Source organism: Netta rufina (genome assembly GCF_964035555.1).
Source record: "Netta rufina genome assembly, chromosome: 27".
NCBI lineage: Eukaryota > Metazoa > Chordata > Aves > Anseriformes > Anatidae > Netta > Netta rufina.
This window is the reverse complement of record NC_140151.1, coordinates 4352936-4365816: the sequence shown is the minus strand read 5'-3', so window position 1 is coordinate 4365816 and position 12881 is coordinate 4352936. Positions and strand designations below refer to the sequence as shown.

General features: G+C 60.3%; 1 protein-coding gene across 1 annotated transcript; it reads left to right on the top strand.

The window, feature by feature from the left end:
* Positions 1–2156: 2156 nt before the first annotated feature.
* SLC39A14 (solute carrier family 39 member 14) lies at positions 2157–9979 on the top strand. The gene is made up of 10 exons (XM_084302176.1): positions 2157–2185; positions 4226–4294; positions 4615–4892; positions 4980–5166; positions 7099–7268; positions 7743–7865; positions 8183–8368; positions 8602–8809; positions 9386–9570; positions 9804–9979. Exons 3-10 carry the CDS (start codon positions 4629–4631, stop codon positions 9948–9950), a joined length of 1470 nt encoding a protein of 489 aa, XP_084158302.1. The 5' UTR covers positions 2157–2185; positions 4226–4294; positions 4615–4628; the 3' UTR covers positions 9951–9979.
* Positions 9980–12881: the final 2902 nt, after the last annotated feature.

Genomic DNA, 12881 nt, shown 5'->3' with positions numbered 1-12881 from the left:
CTTTTTGCTCCTCTTTAACAAATCCCGTTCCAGTTCGGCTGCTTAACGCGCCCCTTATTTAATTAATTAATTTAATTTATTTATTTTGTTTATCATATTTATTTTAGTCTGTACCCAAAATTTCAGCTGTTGGGTTGCTCGGAGAGCCCCAAAAATATCCCCAAAACCCAAAATTTGAGCATTTCAGCTCTTCCAGCCCCTCCCTCCCCGTGGCAGGAGCAAAGCGGGAGCCCTTTGAGCCTGAATCTGTTGGAGACCCCCCCAAAAAACCCCTCCCAATTTCACCCTGAGCCTGCCTGACCGCCCCCCCCCCTTGAGCAAACAGGGGCAGGATGAGAGCAGGCACCAGCCCCCCCCTCCCCCTCCCTCCGCCCTTCGTTCAGAGTTTGGAAAAGGAAAAAAAAAAAAAGAAGAAGAAAAAAAAAAAAGCTATTTATTTTTCCTTTTTTTGGCTGTAATCGCAGGTTTCCCTTCGCTTCAATAAAGCTGTTCCTGGCAGCACCTCGGTGTCGGGGCTGGGGGGGGCGCGGAGGGGCGCAGCGCCGTCACCTCTCCAAAGGGGGGTCCCCGCCTTCCTCCTGGCCAGAGGATTTTGGGGAGAAACCCAGCGATTTGGGGACAAACCCACCAGCTTTGGGGACACTTTGGGGACCGTGCCAGCACCCCCTGTGCTCTGCCCTTCTCCATCCCTTTCCAAAACCCTTTGAGCAAATATTTAGGTTCTGGGTGAGTGCTGGCGGTGCCTGGGGGGGGGGCAACCTTTTTTTTTTTTTTTTTTTTGGGGTGGGGGCTCGGGGTAGGTGCCCCCCCCGGTCCTGCCCCGTGTTTTTTTTTCCGCTTCGTTAATGATTTATCCTCATTCCCGGACTTTGGCAGCCCGGGCAGGCGGCAGCTGGTGCGTGGCGAGGTTTTATTATTTATTTTTTTTTTTTGGGGGGGTGAATGGGTGCGTGGGACCCCCCCTTTGTCCCCCAGCTGTAATAGGGGGGCTGCCCCCCATCCCCCCGGAGCCTCCCGGCCTTAAATTATAACCCGCTGGCTTTAATGAAGCGGCGTTAATTAGTGCTGGGAGCTGAAAGGCTCGCTTGTCCTGGCTGGGGGGGGGGGAAAGGGGGGGTGAGGGGGCCCTGCCCCTTTTTGGGGGGGGTCAATGGGGTGCCCTATATCCCCAGGGGATGTTTTTTGGGGTCTGGGGGTGTCCTGCCCCTTTTTTTGGGGGGGTTATTGGGATTTGGGGGTGTCCTGCCCTTTTTTGGGGGGGTTATTGGGGTGCCCCATATCCCCAGGGGATGTTTTTTAGGGTCTGGGGGGTGCCCTGCTTCTTTTTGGGGGGGTCATTGGGGTGTCCCGTGTCCCCAGGGGATATTTTTTGGGGTCGGGGGGGTGCCCTGCCCCTTTTTTGGGGGGGTCATTGGGGTGCCCCATGCCCCAGGGGATGTTTATTGGGGTCTGGGGGGGGTCATTGGGGTGTCCCATACCCTTAGGGGATGTTTTTTAGGATCTGGGGGTGTCCTGCCCCTTTTTTGGGGGGGTCATTGGCGTGCCCCATACCCTTAGGGGCTGTTTATTGGGGTCTGGGGGTGTCCTGCTCCTTTTGGGGGGGGTCAGTGGGGTACCCTATGCCCTAGGGGCTGCTTGGGGGGGGGGGTTCTGGGGGGCGCCCTGCCTGTTTTGGGGAGGTCTGGGGGGTGCCCAGCCCATTTTGGGGGGGGGTTAGGGGTGTTTTAGGGGGTCAACGGGGTACCCTGCCCCTTTTTTTTTGGGGGGGGGGGGGGGTCTGAGGGTGCCCAACCCCTTTTGGGGGTGCTCAGTGGGGTCCCCCATATCCCCAAGGGATGCTTAGGGGGGGTGCGCCCTGCCCCTTTTTTTTTTGGGGTGGGGGTCAATGGGGGTGCCCTGCCCCTTTTTTTTTTTTTTGGGGGGGGGGGTTCCAGGGGGGTCCCCACCCCCTGGTGGGGGGGGTCGGAGGGGGGGTCCGCGCCCCCCAGGGTTATGGGGCCGGGGGATGCTCAGCGCCCCCCCCCTCCGGTGCCACGTGTTGGGGGGGGGGAAATGGGATCGGGGGGGGGGAAAATGGGACCGGGGGGGGGGCAGGGGGCGGGGCAGGGGGCGGGGCTTGCGGTGACGTCAGTGGAGCCTGCGCCGTGCTGGGGAGGGGGGGGGAGGAAGAGGAGGAGGAGGAGAGGTAGGGATGGGGGCACGGGGATGGGGTGGGATTGGGATTGGGATTTGGGGGGGAACTGGGGTGGGAAGGGGGAAATCGGGATGGGAAGGGGGGTTGGGATTGGGATTAGGATGGGGATGGGGTTAAAATGGGATTGGGATTAGGATGGGGATGGGATCGGGATGGGGGTACAGGGACCGGCACCCCATCAGGATGCGCACAGCCGTGCGCCCCCCCCCCAAAAAAAAAGCCGCTGCCCGGTTTCGCGATGCCCAAATTCAGGATTTTGGGGCTCACCCCCCCCCGTGGGATTTTGTGGGTTTTGGGGTTTTTTTTGGGGTCTTTGTTGGGTTTTGGGGGGTTTTGGGGTCATCCCCGCACAGGGTGCCGGGAAGCGAGGTCTTGGGGGGGGGGGGGGGGTTGCAATCGGGGTCGATGAATTTGGGGCGTGAATTTAGGGGAAATGAGAGGGGAGAGGGGATTTGCCCCCCCCCCCATCGCCCCCACCCCGTTATCCACCCGTGGGGCTTGGGGGGGCTCCGTGCCAGCCCCCCCAGAGGCTGTCCCCATGGGTTGGGGGGGCCGGGACCCCAAGCAAAAAACCCCAAACCCCCGAGGGCGCCCATGAAGGTCACCAGAGGTGGGGGCACCGGGGGGGGGTCCCCGTGACCTGGCGGTGATGCTGGGGGGGGTCCCGGTTTGCCACCCCCCCCCCGCCTTTTGTAGGGCAGCTGGGGGAAAATTTGGGGTCGGGAGGATTTGGGGTGATGGCAGAGACCCCCTAAGGGGTCTCTTTGAGCCCTGGGGGTGGCACTGGGTGGTCCCATACCTTTTGGGGGGGGGAAGCAGCCACCCCAAAGCAGGGTTTGGGTCAGAAACGAGGGCATTTGGTTCTTGTTGAGGGTTTAGAGTTTGGGATTTTTTTTTGGGTACCTCCGCGGGGGCACCGCCAGCCTGGGGAATTCGCCCCCCTCCCTGTTTTGGGGTGGAGAAGGGGTTAAGCGAAGGCATCCAGGCTAAGCCTTGGCAGGAGGAGACCAAAAGCTCCCGGGCAGAGCTTGTAGGGGAGAACAAAGCCCCAAAACCCCATAAAACCCCATAAAACCCCCAGGAATGTGGGTGTCGGGGCGGGGGCGCCAGCCCCCAGTGGGGACAGGGACCCCGCATGGCTCTGAGGCTCCCCCCGGGCTCGTCCTCAGCCCCGTGGCAGCCCCGTGCCCGGCAGCCCCGTCCCGATCCTACTATTTTCGGAAACAATTGTGGGGCCAGGCTGCGGCAACGCCTCGGGCCTGGGTTTTTTTGGAGGACACCGAGCCCCCGGCGGCGTGGCTGGAGCTGCGCTCGGTGCAGAAACCCCCCCGGGGTGGGTCCCTTTCCCTGTCCCCTGCTGGAATGGGGTCAAAGTTTTAAGTTGTGGGGTGGGAAAACCCTCACCCTACAGCCCTGTGGTGTTTATCGCCCTGCTGCTGCTTGCAAAAAAACCCAAAAGGGTTTTTTGCCCCCAAAAGGGGTCCGGGACCCCGGTGGGCGCACGGGGGCGGCGGATGCTGAATCCCAGGCTCGGCACGGGGAGGGCAGAGCTGTTTTTTTTTTTTTTTTTTTTTAATTTTGGGGCACTTTCATGAATCCCAAACCCGCCGTCCAGCTTCCAGAAGAGTTTTTCCAAGAAGGGGGCCGTGCCTGGCCCCCGTGCACCCGGCGGGTGCCAGAGGGCGAACCCTGGGCTCCTTTTATTGACCCTCGGCGCGGATGAAAGGGAGCAGCGAGGGCACGGGCTGGGTCCCCGCAGATATCCGAAAGGGCTCCTGCAGTTTGGGCTCGGAAGGAGCAGGGTTCGGGGTAATTAGCGGGGTTAAAGTACAACCTTAATGGGTTCGCCACCCCTGACCCCGCAGCTCCCGGACCCTTTTTGGGTTGGCCGCCGGTCTCCTCGCCCAGCCCGGGGCTGTGGGAGCCGGGAGGAGCTGGCGGAGGGCGTTTGGCACCGGGGGATTTGCTGCTTGCTGAGCCACTCTGTGTAGGACCGGGCCCTTTCTGACCCTTTTCCTTCTCTCCCTGTAGGGCCCCCAAAGTGCTGCGGAGCTGGGGAGCCCCCGGGAGCCGTGTCCCAGCCCTCGGCACGTGGCTGCGGTGAGTGGGGGGGCGCAGGGTGCTGGGGAGGTGGGCTCGGAGGGGTGGGAAGCAGCAGCAGCAGCGAACACCCAGCACCCGGTCCCTCCTCGGAGCCTTTGGGTGCTGTTTGTGCAGAATTTTCCCCCCCCTCAGCCCTGGTTTTTGGGCAGAAATCTGCTGTCCTCTGCTGCCACCTCCTGCTGGAGCCGCGGGGCAGGAGGCTGCGTGCGCGCCCCTCTTTTTGGGGGAACCCAGCCAGCAGGAGAACCCCATTTTCAGGGCTCCCAACACAATTTGGGGCTGCTAAAGCTAACGCCAGCCCTCTCCTTCCCTTCCAGCCCCCCCCAGCACCATGAGCTGCCCCTCAACCCTGCGGGGCTGCTGCCTGCTGGCGCTGCTCTGCCTCCTCCCGGCCCCTCGGGTGCTCGCTGGCGGCGATGCCGCGGCCCCCCCGGCCCTTTCGGCCGCCTCCTTCCTTCAGGACCTCCTGCGGCGCTACGGCGAGGGCGAAACCCTGAGCCTGAAGCAGCTCAAAGCCCTCCTCAACCGCCTGGACGTGGGAGTGGGGCACGCCAACGCCTCCCAGCCCCCCCAGCAGCGCGCCAACCTCTCCAGGGTAAGGAAAGAGCTTCGGGGACCCCCCTTTCCGAGGTGGCCACCCCGGAGGGGCTCGAGGCAACCTCTGTGTCTCCTTCCTCGGCAGTGTTTCAGCTCCTCGGAGCTTTTTGCCATCCACAACCTGAGCGAGGGCTCGGCCGTGGGGCGCAGCGAGCTGCAGGAGTTCTGCCCCAGCGTCCTGCAGCAGCTGGAGTCGGGGGCGTGCGCGGCGGAGAACCTGGAGAACGAGGAGAACGAGCAGACGGAGGAGAGCAGGCCCAGCTCGGCCGAAGGTGAGCAAGGAGCCGGAGGACACGAGGTGCCCGAGCTTCCCTTTTTGGGGCTCTTGACCGCAGCTGGGAGTCTCCACGTGGTTTTGGTCCTGTTGCATGCTCGAGCTGCGAGCTCTGGGGCTCGGCGTCGTCCCCGGTCGCACGCGGTGCGGGTCGGAGCCGTGCTTGTAACGCAGTTCCCCGGGGTAGCTCGAGGAAGGGGGCATCGCAGCGAGCCCCCAAGGGCTGCTTGGCAATTTTGGGACCTGCTGCCCTCCAGCCACCTCCTGGTGCTGCCCCACACTCATTTTCCCCCCCCCGCAAGGCTGGGAAAACCTTTTCCAAGCAGCTCGGAGGCAGGGCAGGCTGGTGGTGGCTTCGTTTTCCCCCAACCCCGCACCAAAACCCAGGGTTTGTGTCGCAGTGGAAGCATCCGGAGCAAAAGGGAGAGATGCTCGGGTGCCGTGAGGCCGGCGCGAGCCCTCCCCACCCGCCCGGCTCGGGGGGCTCCGGACCCTCCCCGTCTCCCCTCGCCGAGAGCCTCGGTAATGTCTGGCCCTCGTTTCTTCTCGTTCCGCAGTTTGGGGCTTTGGTTTTCTCAGTGTGTCAATGATTAACGTGGCCTCCCTGCTCGGACTCTTCATCGTCCCGTGCACCCAGAAGGCGTTTTTCCGCCGGGTCCTCACGTTTTTCATCGCCCTCTCCATCGGCACGCTGCTCTCTAACGCGCTCTTCCAGCTCATCCCAGAGGTGCGGTAGAAAGTCCCTGCCTCCCTCCTCTCTCCGAGGGCGGCTCTCTCTGCCTCCACCCCGCCGAATCCAATCGACCCCTCCGTCCCCCGAGGCTGAGGGCTTGCCTCTGTCCCTGCACAGGGCTCCGCAGGGTTTTCCTCGCCCCTCCGAGCACCAGGAAACGCTCCGAGCGCGCACATCGGGGCGTGAGAGCACACGGAACAGCCCGGAGAAACGCCACCTTCACCCTCAACCCGAGGGCGTTTAAAAAAAAAAAACCTAATTGCCTCCTTTTGTTCTCCTTTTTTTTTTTTTTTTTTTTTTTCCCCAACGTCGGTTTACGAGAGCAACGTTCCCAGGAGGATTTATGCTTACGCAAGGTTTCCTGGTGCTCTGACGGGCCCGACAGACACATTGCGGGTTAATTGTGGCGTAATTAATTGCACGGTCCCGGAGTTGAAGCAGGCAGGCGGCTCTCACGCTGGGTACCCCCAAAAGCCTCGTGCTCCACGTTCCCAGAGCTGAGCCCACCCAAACTCCTGGAGATCCACCCCCAGAGCTCTGCGCTTGAGCTGCTCCCCGAGCAGAGCGCCCTTTGCTCTGCCGCGGGTTTGTTCTCGGGTTTGCTTCGCCCGTGCTGGCCGCCTGCCTGCCGGACCAGGAGCTGCTTTTCGAGGCTCCTTTTCGACTCCTGAACCGCCGCTTTTGTTTGCTGAGCCTCAAAGCCGAGCGCTGCCTTCGCTGCCGGGCCAGGAGCCGGGCTGCCGGTGGTGCCGAGTGCCGCGGTGCCGAGGCTGGAGCGCGCGAGATGCTCGGGGACCCCGGGGCTCTGTGGCACTGGAGGGACCCCCCCTGTCCCATTGGGGGGGGTTCAAGGATTGGGGACGGATTTCTGGCCCGGAGAAGGGCGAGCTGTTTGCCCTGGGTGGGGGGCAGAGATTCAATTCGGGGTTTTTGGGTTTCGCTCCGGACCCTTCCCAAAAAGCCAACAAATCATTTCCAGAGCCACTCAGCGCCGGGTTCCCCGCTCTTGAACCAATTCCGGATGAACAAGCAATCACTAATGAATGTCCTCTTCTCTCCCCCCCCCCCCTTCCTCTCTCTTTTCCTTTCGGTGGGGATCCCTTTCTCCCCTCCGCCCCTTCCCCGCGTTGATCTCCTTCCCCTTCGCCCCATTTCCCCCGGGGTGGGGTTTTTTTTTTTTTGGCCCGGCCGCCTCAGTCTGGGGTTACGGTTTCCTCTGCGTCACCGTCATCTCCCTCTGCTCGCTGGTGGGAGCCAGCGTGGTGCCCTTCATGAAGAAGACCTTTTACAAGCGGCTGCTCCTCTACTTCATAGCTCTGGCGATTGGAACTCTCTACTCCAACGCCCTCTTCCAGCTCATTCCCGAGGTACGGTGAGGACCGTCGGGTCTCTCCTCTTCTCTCTCTCTCTCTTTCCCTTTCTTTCTCTTTTTTTTTTGGGGCTTTTTCCTCTCTCTGGGCGCTCGCTGGAGGGGGAGCCGGCGGAGTCGGAGGGGAGCCAAGAGCGTGGAGAGCGAGGTACGGAGGCTGGAAGCCCCTGGGGATGGCGGCCAGAGCTGGGATTTCGTAGCCGTGAGCCCTCCTTCGGCAGGGAATCGCTCCCTCGGCTCTGCCTCGAGGTTTTTTGAGCCTGCTTTTAGCAGCCCTGCCCCAGAGCCGAGGTCTTGGGGTGCAGCCGGCTTGGCTGGAGGGTTAAGAGGGGGGCAGAGGTGCAGGATGCTGATTTTGGAGCCCCCGAAGCCAGGTAGGGAGAGGGCAGAAAGCAGCAGGATGGCCCCGGAGGCGAGGCAGAGGCAGAGGGGGGGATGCTGCCGGCCCCTCACTTGCCTCCGTTACCCGCAGGCCTTTGGCTTCAACCCCCAAGAAGATTACTACGTTTCCAAATCCGCCGTGGTGTTCGGGGGCTTCTACCTCTTCTTCTTCACCGAGAAGATCCTGAAGATGCTCCTGAAGCAGAAGGACCAGGTGAGGCCGGGCTGGGGCTGCTCGGAGCGATGTCCCCACCCTGAGCATGGGGCTGAAACCCCCAAATCCCCCACCCTTGTGCCCCCAGCTCTCCGCTGGGCACGCAAAATAAAACCTTTGCTTGCCAAAACCAACTTAGTTAGATGGAGAAATGGGATGCTCGTGCGATTTTTTGGCAGCGCTCTCTCCCATCCCAGCAATTTGGGTTTCCCCCTTTCGGCAAAATTAGTTAAATCGGCATGATTTACACATTTTGGGTGGGAAAGAGCGGGGCCAGCCGGGGTGGCTGACCCCTGCGGATGCCCCCCACCCCGCAGCACCACCACGGGCACAGCCACTACAGCCCCGAGGCGCTGCCCTCCAAAAAGGACCAGGAGGAGGGTGTGACGGAGAAGCTGCAGAACGGGGACCTGGACCATATGATCCCCCACATCGGCAGCGAGCTGGACTGCAAGAGCCCCCCCGGGGATGAAAAAGTCGTCGTGGGCTCCCTGTCCGTCCAGGTGGGTGCCTCATTCGGGGAATATCCCGAGCTGGAAAGGGACCCGTGAGGATTATTTAATGGGGAGAGGGTTTGGGGTGAGGTCTCCGCGGCCACCCCTGGCTGAGCGGGTGGAAAAATTGCTTGTAAAACAAAAAATTGGTGGAAATCTAGCGGGATTTAAGCCGGCGAGGAGAGGGGGACGTGGGATGGAGAGCAGGGTGCTGAGCCCTGTGGTGTGGGTGCCCGTGGCAGGACCTGCAGGCGTCCCAAAGCGCGTGCTACTGGCTGAAGGAGGTGAGGTACTCCGACATCGGCACGCTGGCGTGGATGATCACCCTGAGCGACGGCCTCCACAACTTCATCGACGGGCTGGCCATCGGCGCCTCCTTCACCGTCTCCGTCTTCCAAGGGATCAGCACCTCCGTGGCCATCCTCTGCGAGGAGTTCCCGCATGAGCTGGGTACGTGGGTCCTCGGGGGAGAGGCCCCAAGGTGCTGTCAGGGCCCTCCTGCCCCTTTTTTAAGGCTCTCCCTGACTTTTTTTCCATGGTCTGGAAAATTTCCCGTTGATTTTTCGAGGAGGGTTTGTGGTGGGGTGGAATGAACGGCGCTGACGGAGGGGGGGGGGAGGCGAGGCGGTGAGTAATCGCGGGGCTAAAAATACCGAGGTAATATGATGTCTGAGCTTTAATTTTAGAGGGAGGCATCTGAAGGAAAACAACAACACCGCTGGGGAGGGCTGGGGAGGGCAGATTTGGGGTTCGGGTGCTGGGGTTTGTACCAGGAGCCGGCTCGGCTGTGGGCAGAGCTTGGCATCGGTGCTCAGTGGCCACCCGTGGTGCTGAGCAGGGCAGGATTTTGAGGGATCCTCATCATCCCCTGGGCTGTAGCAGCTCTGGAGCACGAGCAGGGGTGCCAAATCCTTGCTCGAGTGCCAAGCCGGGTCTCCGGGGAAGCTCGGGGGGAATTTGGAGCAAAAAAAGCTCCTCGGTGCCGTGCCGCGTGGTGACGGCGCTCCCCGTCCTGGTGTCGTGCAGGGGATTTTGTCATCCTGCTGAACGCGGGGATGACCATCCGCCAGGCCCTCTTCTTCAACTTCATCTCGGCCTGCTGCTGCTACGTGGGCTTGGCCTTCGGCATCGTGGCCGGCAGCCACTTCTCTGCCAACTGGATCTTCGCTCTGGCCGGGGGGATGTTCCTCTACATCGCGCTGGCTGACATGGTGCGTGCGGGTCAGGACCCCGAGGGGGGGGTTGTGTTTGTTTTTTTGATGTGGGAGCTTCAGTTTGGCCTCAAAAAAGGCTTGGGGGGGGTGCTTGATCGCCTAGGACCCTAGGGTGTTCAGCTCAGCTCCGCTTCTCCTCCTGGGCTGGGGGTGCTGAGGACCCCGGGATGGGTGGGGAGCACTGGTGGGGTGATGCCATCCCCCTGACCCTCGCTCTTTCTCCCCCCCAGTTCCCCGAAATGAACGAGGTGAGCCGGGAGGATGAGCAGAACGGCAGCACCCTGATCGCCTTCGCCATCCAGAACGCGGGGCTGCTGACGGGCTTCACCATCATGGTGCTGCTCACCATGTACTCCGGCCAGATCCAGATCGGGTAGGACCAGCCCATCCGGAGCCCTGTGCCAGTTTTCCCCCTTCTATTTTTTTTTTTTTTTTTTTTTTTTTTGGGGGGGTGGGAAGGGTTTTTTTTTGTTTTTTTCTTTTCCTGCTGCAAGCATACGACTACCAGTGCGGGCACGAAGCACTACAGCAGAGGCATTGCTTCCAAAGCTATTCCACAAACTTCATCTTATTTCGACTCGAGGCGGAGCGGGGCGACGTCCCCCCTCGCCGTAGGACCGAACTTGACCAGAGGATCTCCTTCCCTCCTCTCCTCACATCTCCCGGGAAGGACGGATTTGGGGACAGGAGCTCCTCCAGCTGTGCTGCTCCCCTCCTTGTTTTCGGACAGGCGGGATGGGACAAAATGCTCCCCGAGCCTTTTTGGCAAGGGGGTGTGATGGGGCTGCGGGGACGGGGCTAGCGCTGGACGCCAGCTGCCTCCTGCTCACCTACAAGGGATGGATGCGTGGGGGCAACAAACCCCACCGTGCGTGGAAGGGGAACGCCCGGGGAGCTTCTGCTTCTTGGGGAGCACAAAGAGACCACGACAAAGCCGGCTGCTTCTCGGGGAGCTGATGGAGCTCACAGTTTGAGCAGCGTCCTCGCCCTCTTCAGAAGCACATCTCTGGGGCCACGGCCGTTCCTGCTCCTCGTGCGACAGACAAGGAGGATGGAGAGGTTTTAAGCACACCGCGGGTGTCAGCGCTCGGAGCAGAGGACACCAAAGCTCACCCCGAGGCACCGGCTGCGTCGGGGGAAGGCTGGCAGGACGCCGTTGCCTCTTCGAGGCTCGCTGCTGCTGTAAGGAAAAACAAAAATCCATTTTGAGGGCGGCAGTGCTGGCAAGAAGGGCACAAGAGCAGGGACGGTGAGCCCTTAGCCCGGCCACAAGCTGCCCAGCCAGGGAAGAAGAAATCCTTGCACTGTGACCAAGCTCACGCAGACCCCTGGGCACGGACACCCGTTTTTAAACGCTGCTGCTGCCAAGGTGCAGAGGTTCAGGGTGGGGAGGGGGGGGTGTTGTGTTTTTTTTTTTTTTAAAAAAAAAAGAAAAATAAGAAAAAAGAGACTGTGAACCTCTTTAGGTTGTGTGTTTGCAGCCTTTGGGAGTAGCCAGAGAAGGGTGTCGCAGGCACTTCCCAGCTCTGCTTCTGGGCTGGCTTTCCCCAGATTCACTAGGTGAATTGACTTATTATCATATTGATAACGTTGCCCACCCCGCCTGTGTCCCTTGAGGTTCCCTGCACCCCTTTTTCCCCTCTGCTTCCCCCAAACCTCATCCTGCACCCGGCAGCCTTGAGTTCGTGGCCATGCTGGCACCGGGGAGCCGAGGCGGGCGGCTTACCCTCGTGGGTACGGCATCGGATGGGGGGGCCAAAGTGGTGCTGGTGGCTCTGAGCAGTGCTTTAGGGCACACATCCTCACCTTCCCTTCCACCCCAGGTGGCACATAAAATGTGGGGTGCCAAGTATTTGGGCTGCCACATCGGCCCCCGTGAGTGTAGGCAGAGCCAGCGGCACCCAGCAGCACCGTGACCTGGTTTGGTCACTGGCTAATTAGTTCCTAATTGCCTCAGGTAAAAGCTGGGTGATGTTCCTGCTCTGCTCCTAATCGTTGTCAGCGAGTCCCAAGGTCTCTGCTGGTACCCTCGTGGATCAGCACCTCTGCTCTCGGGGGCTTCGGCTAGGCCGGTCCTTGACTGTGGGCTTCATCCCGAATCCCAAAGGTGAAATATCTGCACATGGAGGAGCAGGGAGCCCTTTTGGCATCCTCGAGGTGGTGTGGGTGCTGTGAGACACCGGGATCACTGATTGTTGTCCCGTGTGGCAGCTTCCCAGGACAAATTCTGGGCTGTGATTCAGAAATAAAGCTCCGATAATGATATCGGAAGGGAAGGCTTCTGCCTTTTGGTGCTTAGAGAGCTGCAGCCTCATCTGACAGACGATGTGGAAGAATTGGATTTTGGGGACGGTGTCCCATTTGGGGAAGGCCATGTGTGGGGCTGGCGGCTTTCCACGGGGCACAGGGCAGCGCGAGCACTGCCAGGGCTAAGTTCTTTTTGGCAGGAGGGTTTCAGCAATGTGCACGGGATGGAAAAGCCTTTGGGCTGGGGGCGAGGGGGGAATATCCTTTGGCTGTCCCTTGGGGACCACGATGCGCTCGCAGGCGGTGGCTAGGAGGTCCTCTGCGTCCTAGAGAGTGGAAAATGGGGTAAAAACCAGCGCTGGGCTTCCAGGGCTGGTCCAGACCCCTCAACACGCTGTGAGGATGGTGAATCCGTGTTCTTGTTTCAACTTAACCCTGTTTTTTTTTGCCGGCTGAATCAACCACAAGAAATGTGCAATTCAGAGAGCTGGGGGGAAGCCCTCAAAAAGGGTTCTCAAAAAGGGTTGCTGTGGGGTTTATAGGGCAGGAGACCCTTCTCTCACCAAAGGTGGGAGAGGGCTCCAGCTTCAGGCAGGTTGGCACCAGATTAGGGATGGGAGATCGAGGAGGGAAAGTGACCGAAATTAAGCTTTTATATGTTTTTGTTTTTGTTTTTGTTTTTGTTTTAATCCGTCTTTCCCTTTCCGTGTCCGTTTAGAAGCTCACGTTCCATCTCAGTATTTTTTAATAACTCAGGTGTTGTAAGAAATACTTGTCGAAACAACGAGCGTAACTTATGTCACGTGGATTGTAAACTTATTTGTAAAATGCCATAAATAAAATATATTCTGTAATGACGGAGGACGGCAGGCGTGCCCCGTGCGGTATCCCCGGCCGACGTCGAGCAGCCCTGGAAACCTCCCCACAGCACGAGCTATTTCGGGACCAGACTCCCTGGGGAAGGGGTGGAAGCTTTGCTAATTCATGTTTTTTTTTAAGGGGATGGGTTAAAGCCAACACGGGCACGGGCTACGGGGCGATGCCATCGGGCCCTTCCAGCA

Coding starts and splice junctions, on each gene's coding strand:
- SLC39A14 (XM_084302176.1), top strand. CDS start 4,629: ATGAGCTGCCCCTCAACCCTGCGGGGCTGCTGCCTGCTGGCGCTGCTC. Junction 7,269..7,742: donor TCTTCCAGCTCATTCCCGAG/GTACGGTGAGGA, acceptor CGTTACCCGCAG/GCCTTTGGCTTCAACCCCCA. Junction 8,369..8,601: donor TGGGCTCCCTGTCCGTCCAG/GTGGGTGCCTCA, acceptor TGCCCGTGGCAG/GACCTGCAGGCGTCCCAAAG.